Source organism: Balaenoptera physalus, assembly GCF_965194825.1.
Source record: "Balaenoptera physalus genome assembly, chromosome: 16".
NCBI lineage: Eukaryota > Metazoa > Chordata > Mammalia > Artiodactyla > Balaenopteridae > Balaenoptera > Balaenoptera physalus.
This window is the reverse complement of record NC_138898.1, coordinates 42511854-42524680: the sequence shown is the minus strand read 5'-3', so window position 1 is coordinate 42524680 and position 12827 is coordinate 42511854. Positions and strand designations below refer to the sequence as shown.

Sequence of the window (12827 nt, the reverse complement as noted above, 5' to 3'; positions counted from 1 at the left end):
TTATTATATTTTTCATCCCTTACTGTTCCATATAAACATTAAAAGTATAGATTCACAGTCAATCTAAACTTACAGCTATAGCTATTTTCTCTGATACCAACCAGTAAGAGAAAATTAGCATAAGCATGGCAAAGTCATGCTTCTCTGAGTGGTATTCTAATAGAACCTCAGCGTGGAAAGTAGCAAAAGAGAACAGAACACATAACAAGTAAACCTGAGAAATGAACTTCTGTCCCTACAAAGAAGCAATGCCATTCTTCTATCATATCCATCCATCCATTGATATATCTGTATCTATCTTTGCCTTTCTACTATATCCTAGGACTATATTTTAGTGATTGTATGTATTTGTACAGGCACTATACTTTAAATGAGGTATTCCCATTTAACGCACGTGGGGGGAGGAGGAATGGGGAAAGAGGAAGAGAAAGATTCAAAATGCCAGTCAAAACTTAAAGAGAAAGAACTCTTTGGCTACTTTTGGAGGATTTCAGGAAACCAACTCAATCCGAAAGCTGGCAAATAAAAGGAAATCTAGCATTTATTCTGCCTTTTCTGTATAAACTGTATTGCATGAAAACAAAAAAAGTTGATAAGGAAAAGTTTTTACAGAAGTCCAACTAATAAACGAAGGAGGAATGATAAAATTAGGATAACACTATTTTGCAACCCCTAATAAAATAATGGATCAATCATCAATGGCTGCTAAATTCATGAGGGAAAAAGTTGATAGGGAACTTTACAAAGAATGGATTAGACCAACAGTAACTGAACCTAGCGATCAGTCTTATCACCACAGAGAGTGATCACCAGACATCATGCAAAATGAAGGTACAATAATCTATAAAGTATTCTTTCAAAAAGAATTAAACCCAAGTCTGATCAGGCCTCTGAATTTAACTACCAGCTCATAAGAAACATAGGGGGACGGAGGAACACACTAAATGACACAACAAAGATGCAATGAGCAAAATCCAAAATGTGAAAAATTCTGTAAGACAAATAACTTACTTTATTCAACAGATAAATTACAAGAGGGAAAAAGGACAGAAAGAGAAGAAACTATAGATTAAAAGAGACGTAAGAAATATATCAGTATGTGAACCTTGTTTATTAGATCTTGACTCAAGCAAACCAACTGTACAAAAAAGCAAGACTCTTTATTAGACAATGAGAAAAATGTGAATACTAATTGGACATTTAATTACATTAAAGAATTAATTTTCTGATGTGAGAGTGCTGTGGTTATATTAAAACAACAAAAAAGTGTCCCTACCTTTTTAGAGATGCATGCATAGGCACACATACATATATTTACAGATAAAGTTGATAAGATATACAGGAATTGCTTTGAAACAGTCTGGCAGAAAGGTGCAGGGAGCACTGATATACATGAAATAAAACTGACCATCATTAACTGTTGAAACTGGGTGGTGGGCACAGAAAGGTTCATTACAGTATTCTATTTTTATATATGTTTTTAAATGCTCATTTTAAAGTTTGAAAAAAAATAAAGAAAAAAGAATTGTCCATTGTAGACTGTAACCTCTGAGGCATACTTATGTAACATACTGATTGAGCCCACCTACACATGAGGCACTATTCCAGTTGCTAGAGACACAGATACAATAGAGAGACAAGCATTTTAAAATTCCCTACAACACAGCAACTGACAAATGAAATAGAATTATTACAGAATTGCTAACACAGAGGAAGAAGTAATTAGAAGCATATAATTCCAGAGATTTACTAATAGTAGTTGACAAATATAAACATGAACGATAAGCAAATGGGGTTTTTTTTGGTAATCACCTCCCATTCTTTCCTCTGCTAATCCCTAGTTCTCCAATATTAAGAAAGTAGTAAATCAAAATAAAAATATTATCTACTTGCTTCCTCTTTTCTGCACATTGATTTTTATATTATTTGGCAATTTTTGGTTTCCTTTTGTTAAGACAGCTTAAAATTAAAATTATGACAAATACATCTGGCTACTACTCCTCTCGTTATTATTTAACTTTGTTACAATAAAATAACAAGAAGCATTTAATTAAAGTAAAAGAAAACTGAGCAAAGTTAAGAAAAAAACTTATTAAACAGCTTGAGAACGTTCCATGTAATCATGAATATCAAGGCCATGACACATGGCCTTCTATAAAAACATAGGTAATAATGATAAACTACTAAATTTAAAATTGGCATGTTGTGCTAGCCCAATAAATACTATTCCTTTCCTACAAATCAGAAACTATATGACAGAATTATAAACAGACTTCTTTTAAAACTTAGTTTGAAATCTCATACTTAAAAGATTAAACTACTATAAATATCAATACCTATTTATATACATATACATTTATAAGCAGTGGCTTAAACACTTCGAAATAAAATATAAAAATATAACTTTACAATTGTCCTTTATCACTTTTTAAAGATTTATATTTTTAAAGGGTCTTTCAAACTAATAAAATACTAAAACTCTCTTGACTATTATTTTAGTGTAATTGAGCACTGGGTAGGTAATGCTGCAAGAAAGCACTATGAAATATATATATAACACAAAGAAATTAACAGATATTAATTATAGAATGAGTCATTCTATTTCATGAAAAAAAGAAGAGACCAGTCACCAATTTCCAGGTCACAATAGAGAGAAGCAAGTAACATTAGATGGAAATAAGACATTGTTTAATAGAAACACAATTTTGAGTACACCACCTAGTTCTTCATGAAGAACTTTCAAGTTCAAAAAAATATGAAGGAAAGAAACGAAATACAGAGAGCAGTTGTAAACCACTGTAAAGCTCATATTGGGAGAAAGGATTAAATACACAGACTCTTGTTAGGGAATAACAATGTGAGGTGTTACTCAATGTATCGTCTCTGATTAGGCAGAAATATTTTGGGCGGTGGTTATCTCTGAAAATATCCAACTCCGAATTCTCTAACAACTCAGTTCAACCCTACACTCCCACGTGCTGAATATTCAAATAGAAGCAACCAACATAAAGGCCAAGCCTCTACACAGAGGCGAGCAGAACACTGGGCAATGCAGCCTGGGTATCACTATTGCTTTTTCAATTATTCTGGCAGCAACAGAAATCTACCTCTATTTCAGGAGGCAAAATTTGTTAAAGATGATCATCAGGTATTGCATCCTTAGAAAACTGACCACCTACAATAGCAATGAAGAAAGAAAATCAGATGAATGAAGCACAAGTGAAAGAGAGATTCACTTGCCACAAAAAGTGGAGCTGAAGTATTCAATATCAGTTTCTCATAAACTAAAGAATAAATAACAGACCCGACCATGACGAGGCATATGGCCCTAGTTCAGTCAAGGCCCAGAAATCTGTCCTTTTGATTTATATTCTTTTCATTACACAGCACTACCTTCTCTCAATGATGTCTTAATTAGCCCATTATTAAAACAACTGCATTTACTGAAGACACTGGGCAAGCAGGTCAGATGTGTACATCCCAATCAGCTTGTTCAGTGACCCCAATAGAATCTGGGATAGAGCCACTACCCCATTTGCCCAAGGTCACACATTTTTCCAGGCAGAGTTAGCTCTAAAAGAACTCACAGGCTTTGCTTTCCCAGAAAAACAAAATTCTCTCTAAAGCCCAAACACTCAGATAAGCATGTTCTCTTCACAGACACCAAAGTCTAATTTGGCTGCTGTTTCCCACAGATTTTGTCCATAGGAATTCCATGCTAGTCTTCTTGTTCTGGGTCCATAGTATACTCTACAGTTCCACCAATCTAAGATCACAACCTGTGAAATTAGAATGTCCTCAGTCCCTTTCATAAAACTATTTTTCTTTCGAAACATTTATGTATCCTAAAAAGCACCCTGTTTCTTCCTAAATTTCACATTCAGACTATTAACACGAATGAGTGTTCATTCAAAGATAACATATTAAACTTCTATTAAATCTATTATGTTGTTTTTATAACTGTTTCCATATACCTTTTCAATACTTAACAGTTCATTTATATGCTAACACATATATTTTCTGTCAAACTATCTAGAGTCTCATCAAACCATAAAAACTTTGAGTGAGTAAATTTTACCATACAAATACTTTACCAATAGCACATCATACAAAATATATACTCTTCTTTAAATTATGTGAAATGTTATTTGGTTTTTCTCTATTCTTCCTAATATACTATCTTTCAACTGTATCCAATCCTGAAAATAACTTGAAGAAATGCAATATATATGAACCAAATCAAAACAAACTCAAAAGGCCATCTCACTAAAGCAACATATCCTTAATATCATTTGCTCCAACAACTACTGCAAAATAGTTTTTTAAAAGTATCTATAAAATAGTACCATAACATAAATGTGGTATACCTCCAAACATGAATTATGTTAAAATAATTTCTTAAGTTTAAATAACACAGAGTAGATTGCTAAAAGCAATTAAATGACAACCAATTATTTCATATAGCAAAAATGACATCTCTTTATTAAATGCCAGGTATTCAATTCTATCAACAATTGTCCTGCAGAAGTCATAAATAAATGAGAACAATATCTACCTGAAAAATGTTCTGAGAAACTTACCATCATTTTGGCTCTTGCCCTTCATCTCCTCTTTCCATGACGGGATGGTGTTCAAGGGAACATAGTCCCTTAGGTATTCTTTGCGTCTCTCCTCTACGGTCATCTTCAGCAAACGTTCTTGCAAAATAAAAGCAGAATCTCCATTTGTATTTAACTTTTAAGTTCAGAAATTATTTTACAATTTAAATATTAACTACGTTAAACTAACCAAAGAATTGGTGGGGGCTTGAAGAATACCAAAATCAAATCTAATGACTCCATATTTGAGTGTTAAAAGGTGTCAAATTAATACTATATTAGTAGGGGGAAAAGTAAGATCTAAGCCTGATGAGGAAGACATTCTTGTGATAGTCCAAGAAAGAAGTAAACTCTTTCAAACATCTACTGACAGTCTGCTATGTGCCAGGTGATATGTTTATACACTGCAGGTACAAAGGTGACCTTTAACTTTGAGGAGTTCACAAGACAAAAGAGGATACGGGGGGCTTTCCTGGTGGCGCAGTGGTTAAGAATCCGCCTGCCAATGCAGGGGACACAGGTTCGAGCCCTGGTCGGGGAGGATCCCACATGCCACGGAGCAACTAAGCCCGTGTGCCACAACTACTGAGCCTGAGCTCTAGAGCCCGCGAGCCACAACTACTGAAGCCCACGCGCCTAGAGCCCGTGCTCTGCAAGGAGAAGCCACCGCAGTGAGAAGCCCGCACACCACAACAAAGAGTAGCCCCCTGATCTCTGCAACTAGAGAAAGCCGTGCACAGCAACAAAGACCCAAGGCAGCCAAAAATAAATAAATAAATTTATAAAAAAAAAAAAAAAAGAGGATACGGATAAGATAAAAAATAATAGCTACATAAATAAAATACAAAATCCTAAGGCAAATAAGTACAAATGCTAACAGCACAAGAAAAGCAGCCACCAAGATATTTCCTTAATTCTACAATGCCATCAACAATAAAAGTGCCCTTTCAATTAATAATACCATTGTGGAAGTGATATAAACAATACTTTAAGTATAAATCTTGATTATAAGATTAAAACATCTTAAACACTTAGAAGTAACAATAGTTGATGTTGTTTATAAAGAACGCACTGTGTGCCAGGTACTTCACATGTATAATTTTATTAAAATAATCTTCCCAACACTCAGCAAAACTGATAGTATTATTATCCTGATTTTGCAGATAGGGAAATGAAGCACATCAAAGTTCAGTAGTTTGTCCAAAGCAAGAGAGCTTTCCATTAAAATCCACTCAGATATCTCCATTAGTAAAAAACTATAGCCTATACCGTTAGCCACTACACTGTACTACCTTCTCAAGAAAAGCTCCCCAAAGGAGGTGACATGTATGCTCGTTCCTGAAGGACAGGTAGAATTCTGCCATGAAGAGGTAAGAAATAAGGATATTTCAGACTAGTAGAGCAATGTAAACAAAGATAAGGAGATACGAATAGTTTAATGAAGCTGCAAGGTATGTTACGAGGAGGGAAAGTGGCCACAGAATTGAAAAGTAACTAGAAACATAAATTAAAACAAAAATGTACAGGAATCTGTATACTATGCCGAGCCGTTTTATCTTATTCTATAAAGTACACCACTAACATTCAAAGTTAACTATTCATATCCTAGAAGGTACATAAAACGATCCACTAGGATACTGGGGAAAAAAACTAAAAAATTCTATTTATTTCTAACCTAAGGAAATAAATTAGGTTTATTTACAAATAAATTAAGATTTTCTAATATTCAATATATAAACTGACACTGGCAACCTCACTCATTCTGTATGTCAGCTGTCATGTATCATGTATTTACCAAAGGTCGCCACAATGTAGAGCAATTGACAGTCATACTCTCACTCTCCAATTCTCTTTCAGCATATTACAAAGTACTGTAGTTTAGATGAATGGATTTAAGGACAGTATCTAGTTTTAGGTAATCTAACCCTCATAAAATAATCACTTTAAAAGATTCTTTCACAGAAATAAACTGCAGAAAGTATTAATGTAAGCTCAAGTGAAATAATCACTTTAAAAGATTCTTTCACAGAAATAAACTGCAGAAAGTTATTAAGGTAAGCACAAGTGAAAAAATGTTGGGCAACCAACATTTCTCCCTGCTCCTAGAACTGGCTTTTCTTCAGCCACAATAGGAGATCAAAAAAAAAGATTTTCATCGGATGTGATATATTCAAATCACAATACTACAATACTCAACACTATATTGAATTTAAGATGCCTAGGCCATTCAAGTTGAAAACAAGAATCTGGAACTCAGGAAAGATCTAGCCTAGAGATTTGGAAATTATAACCTAAAATTCTAGGCCTACAGGAAATTCATTGGGGAGGGTAAGACAGGGGACCAAACCTCAAACAAACAACATTTAGGGAGTGAACACAAAGAGGAAAAAAAATGAAATAAAACTTAGATGTCACTGAGGGTACAAGGTGAATCAGGGTCCCACTGATGTGGAAACCAGCAGAGAAAAGAGTTTTAATGAGGAGAAAAGGGGAAATCTTGTCAATTGCTACAGGAAGATCAGAAAGAATGAAAATTAATAAGCCATTGCTTTTTATCAACTGGGTCAAGAACAACACTGGAAAGAGAACAAAATGGTTAACAGAGCTGTGTGGATTCTAACACCAAATCATGTAAATCTATGTGATCTTGTATTACTTAATCTCTCTATGGCTCAGTTTCTTTTTCAGGTAGTTGGTAGGTATTATTCCCAACTTACAGATGAGGCAACTAAGACAGAGAGGTTGAATAACTTACCTAAGGTTCCACAGCTAGTAAGCAGTACAACTAGGATTCAAACCCAGGCAAATGGTGTTCTAAGCTCTTGACCTTAAAATACACTACCTCACAGGGTTGTTGTGAAAATTAAATGAGATAATCCAAGTAAATTACTTAAAATAGTTCTGGGCACACAAACAGGACTCAAATAGTAACTATTTTTATATTAGTACCATCATCATTGTTATTACTGAATGATTTTAGGAACATTAGTTTCCTTGGAGCATAACTTGAGATCCAGGAGATTTTACGGGACTGAGGAAAGGAAGGAAAGTGAGAACAGCAACTCCAAGGTGAAGCCCTGTGGAAGGAAGGCTACCTTCCTTGATCGTTGTTATAGGATGAGGAGAGGAACCCAAAGACACTGAGAAACTAAACATACCCAAAAGAGAATAAATGATAGTACAAGATATCAAATAATACAGATGAGATAAAGGGCACAAGCAGAGGGGTTAATCCTTAGAAACAAAGATGAAAAGTGCTTCCTCTAAAAAAGGAAGAAAGCTGAAAGAACAACAGACATGTAAAGAAACAAAAGAGATTACGGAGGAAAATGTTAGGGCTGTTCATGTTATATGACATGTATTTTCTCCATGAATTAAAAGGCAATGTCATCTGTTTCGTATAGGAACTTAAGGTCTTGATGAAATAGGAAACTTGAAGGGAATGGCAAATTTGAAATAATCACACAGAGGAGGAAAAGTGATGACTAGTGTTTACCAAAGCACTACTAAAAAAGCTCAGATCACTAATATGGAAATACGGCAATATCAACGATCAGGATGAAAGATATTACGGAGCAACTTGTACTTTCAGTAAGTGTCAGAAGTACATATGGGAATGCAACCTGGCCTCTGTCATTCCATTTACTTAAAAGTTTAAGTGTGGACACTTAGGAAAAAAACAAGATGAATAATAAGACAATAAGGAAAACACTGAGATAATTTAACTTTCAGTACTTGAAATGATAATACACATTGAGTGGTTTTGAATTAGGGCACAAAATATTAAATCAACACCGTTTATTTAACCTACGTGGACTTGAGAATTCCTTAGTTATTTAAACGATGAAACATACTGGGGGGCACAGTCATATATACAGTTTCTTCAACTTTACACAAAACTTTTCCTTAAAGAATGTTTCACCTTTGCAGATGTACTTATTAGATGGTATACTGAGTTAAAATATGTTTACAGAATGCCTTGACATTTCAATGAGGTGGGTAAGCCTTCCTTTAGATTTAAATAACAGTTACAAAAATATGATACCACCCTCTCCAGTACAATTCAGAAAAAGGTCACGCTTTCCATCAGCTTCTTAATACTAACTACTGTCCTGGAAATCCTCACCTCCTTCTTGATGGTATAACATATGTATATATATATATGTTTATTGAAGTATAGTTGATTTACAATATTATACTTTACTAAATATTCCAAAAATAGATATCCTGATAAGACGCTGACACTTACTCTAAAAAGTCTTCAAGTCACAATAACTTTCTCTTTTAATGCAAAAATAGGTTAGTTTTGGACAAGAGAAAAATTTACTTTGTTAACTGCCTTCTTTAATTGTGCATTTGCTTCTCTGTTTAGATAATATTAATTTGGTAATATTTTCCCCTATTATTAGAAGTTAAAGAAGAAAAACAAAATCAAGATATTAAAGTTTTAAAAATGCTTGCTTATGAAAGTCCAACAGTGTAGATGTTAAATGAAGGAACCATTACAACATTGTTACTTTAGGAACATTATTATGACAGAAAAATATAATAGTTCTTAAGTAATCGCTATAATTTCATCAATTATTCATGTATTGAAAACAATCTCCATGTTTTCCACTATTTTGCCTTCATTATTATCAATAATACAAACCTAACATTTCAAGACCATCAATAAAAATGGGCATAAAAGATTTTTCAGTGCTTACAAGGTGAATCCTTGTTGAAACTCAAATAACTTCTATTGCGAAAACAAGCAAAACTATTTTACGCTACTTTATATATCAGCCTATTATTCTCAACAGCATTTGTTTTGCGACACCAAAATTTAGTTCTATATATGTCCATAATCATTAAAACATAATTAAATGGCATACAGTCTGTCAACATTTAAAGACCATTTTAATTGGGTCATTCAGTTATACTATGTTAAATCTTCCCAGTAGTTAATGTGAAAAAAAGTCCCTCCTCATCCCCTTCCTCATGCATTGTTTTAAGTAGGCCCCTACATAAAGGATTTTTTTTCCCATATTCATTCCCTTTCTTTCATCCACTGTTTGGCCTTATTTATAAAGAACAGCAGTTGCAGTAAGGATCCACAGATTTTAAAGAACTATTATCAAGGAAATTAACTTTCACTCTAGTCGCCCCTTTATCCTTGTTCTATAAAAAAGATGAGATACTTAGGAGAGATTTGCACTTCCCTCACTCGACCTCACTCCTGAAACACAGCAGTAGCAGTGCGAATACTTTTTACCACATTTCTGTACAATCAGCTGCTAAAGAATTTTTTTAAAAAAAGAAAAAAGAAAGGAAAGATAAAAGGAAGGAAGGAAGGAGAAAGAAAAAGAAATAAAGAAAAAAAAGAAAAGAAAAGAAAAAACTACAGAGACTCAAGTTTTACCTTGGAATATTATCTAACTATGATGCCAGAGAAAAACAAGGAGGGAGATGGAGAAAAGAGGGTTGGGTCGCACACCTCTGTGTCTCATCGACATCAGCGTCACCGTCAACCTGGCTGATCTGGATAAGCTTTGATCTGCAGGAAACTCAGGGATGGGCTCATTCACAGAGAGCGACATCAGTCTCACACTCTTACTCGGAGCAACTTCAGACTATGAACGGGGATGGAATCTAGAGGAAGTCACTGCAGAGAAAAGCCCATTCTCTGACTGCACTTAGCCTCGCGGACAAGACCCGCTCGTTTTAGGTTCCCCCAGAGACCCCGGTTCCAAAAGTCACACTGCGGCGCAGAAGCAGGGGCCCTGGCTGAACACCCGAAGGTGGTGACGCCCAGCCAGCGGATGGGCAGGAGACAGGGGACAGAGGCGAGGGGTGAACGTCTGAGGCTCGGCGGGCGCGGGGCAGCAGCAGCAGCTGCAGCCGGGGTGCCAGCTGGCGGGCACGTATCCGCGGGACACCCGGGCCGGGAGTCCGAAAGTCCCAGCTGGGGTCCGGGGACAGAGTGCGGGGGCCTGAACAAGTTGTACGGAGCCCGCGGGCCGCCGCTAGCGGGCCGCGCCGCTAGCGGGGCGAAGGTGACCGGGCGCGGCGGGCGGCAGAGAGGGGCGTGCGCCCACACGTGGGCTAGCGGCAGGTACCCGGGGGCGGCGCGTGCACGCCGGCGTGCGCGCGCGTACGCGCGTGTGTACACACGGACCCGCCAGGGAGGCGGCGCCAGGGAGGCGGCACCGGCCAGCCGGGCGCGAGGCGGGAGCGGGGCGGAGGGCGCCGCGGCACACACAGCCCTGACTCCCGTCCCCACCCCACCCCACCCCCGCCCCCCGGGACTCGACGGGTCGGTTACCTTTCTCCTCTCTCCACACCTTTTTCTTCTTGTTGCTGGGGTACATGTTGCTGTGGGGGTGGCTGGCTTTAAGCTGCAAGTTCCCCAGGCTCACGGGCAAACAGGGTGTATGCGAAGTAGGAGGGGTGGGAGGGGGCGCTCGGGAAGGAAAAAGTGGAAAAGACTCCCGGTCCCGCGCCGCTCGTCGCTCTCCAGTCGCCGCCCTCCTCCCTCAGCACGCACTCGGTTCCGGCTGCCACCCGCCTCAGCCCCGCGGCCGCCACCACAGCAGCACCTCAGAGCCTGTCAACTAGGTCACGCCTCGCGCTAACCTAACACCCGCGCAGGCCCCGCCTCCCAGCCGCTAGCCAGCGCCGCCTCCCATTGGCTGCACCGCCCGCCGCTCTCCGCGTTCCAGCTACCGCGCGCCCGGACTTCGGCCCCAGGGCGCACGCGCAGGCGCAGGCTCGGGCCAGACGCCGAGGACGTTGGGGAGATGGAGGGGGCGGAGCCAGGGCTCGAGGGGGCTGGAGGTGGCTCACGGTTGGGGCGGGGCGTGGGGCGGGGCGTGGAGAGGCCCCGCGGGAGCACCGTGGGCGCTGGGAAAACCCGAGGGCGTGGCCTACAGGAAGGGCCAGGTGCACCAGGTGATTGCGCGCTGACTGGGAAAAGCTGCCTCAGGGCCTGGAAGAAGTGGAAGTGGGAGGAGATGTGAGTCAACACGAATTGTATACTTTCACTGTCACCGCCCCGTCTGGACGGATTTTACCGGATAATCTGAAGCTTTCCTCTTGGTGGGCAAATATAACCGAAAGAAGTGAAAGGATTAGGAAATGGTTCCAGACCATATACAATCAGCTCCTTGACCTTGTAGTAAAAATTACGTATTTCACTCGACTCCGGTGAAGTCTGGAAAGAACAAAAGTAAACTGAACTACTCAAGGGTTTAAGAACCGGGAAGTAGTGGGCAACCAGAACCTTATACTGGAAACAGAAAGAAGTCACATCAAAGTAAGTTCAAGTGGGTGTTAACCAGAGCCCGTCATCTTATCGGTTTTATTCCCCCACCAGTTGCTTCAGTCAAGGCGCTAGTCTAAAGGGCTCGCTTAAATCTGGGCAATGCTAGTCTGCAGGTGATCTGAAAACCCGGTTCCGTTCGAGTCCACCATAGGAATAGGGTGACCTAGAATTTAGAGAAATTTTGGTAACCCCATCCCCAAATTTGTGGTGTTTCTAAATATCAGACAAGGCTGATTTGGTGGATGTGGTGAATCCACATTTATTTGACAATTGGGGTGCTGTGTTATATGTGTTGTACTTAAGCCAGGTGTGTCAGAGCAAATAATTATTTAGAACACGTTTTAATAATAAGAGGAAAAAAAGGAAGAAGGGGGGGCCCTTAAGAATTGTAAAGAATGAAATGTTTTGAGTAACAGGACACTCTCATGAGGATGATTAATAACATAGTAAGATAATTTTGTTAATTTTGACATTGTTTCTGCTTCTGTTTTTCTTTTAATGCTGTGAAGTACATAAAAATTTGTTTGAGAGAAATAGGGAAAGCTTCAAGAAGGAAGTGACATTTGAGCTAATAATGAAAATATGCACTCATTTGTTGGCAGTGGAAATAAAAGCGGGACTCTAAGGCACATTACCAAGGTAGAATCAATAAAAATTGGTAATGAAATAGATTTTGGGAAGAGAATAAGAAAGAGAAAGAATCTAGTGTTTCACGGTATAGTTGAGGAAAATAGCAATATTAATAATATTTGGCAATACAGGAGCAGTTTCAGATTTCACAGGAAAGATATTGAGTCCTTAGTTAGAAATGCAAAATGTAAGGTGTGCAGGAAAGTGCATTATACTGGGCACCTTCTCTTCTGTTACAACAGAGAAGCTGTTTCCACCCCAACCCAGAGCCAGTCCTTCCACCTGTGCTCTTTCTT

The 12827-nt window shown here is 38.5% G+C and overlaps 1 protein-coding gene across 9 annotated transcripts in view; it reads right to left on the bottom strand.

Moving 5' to 3' along the window:
- MACROD2 (mono-ADP ribosylhydrolase 2) overlaps positions 1-11297 on the bottom strand; it is a 1951733-nt gene extending 1940436 nt beyond the window's left edge. For 2 of the 9 annotated variants that reach the window (XM_082428623.1, XM_082428624.1), the window contains exons 1-2: positions 10903-11274; positions 4581-4697 (exon numbers count right to left, since the gene is read on the bottom strand). In XM_082428623.1, the coding sequence (XP_082284749.1) occupies positions 4581-4697; positions 10903-10948 (163 nt within the window). In that variant the 5' untranslated portion in view covers positions 10949-11274. Of the gene's footprint in view, positions 1-4580; positions 4698-10902 lie in introns of all 9 variants that reach the window. The other 7 variants (XM_082428622.1, XM_082428620.1, XM_082428619.1 and 4 more) reach the window with 7 other exon arrangements.
- Positions 11298-12827: the final 1530 nt, after the last annotated feature.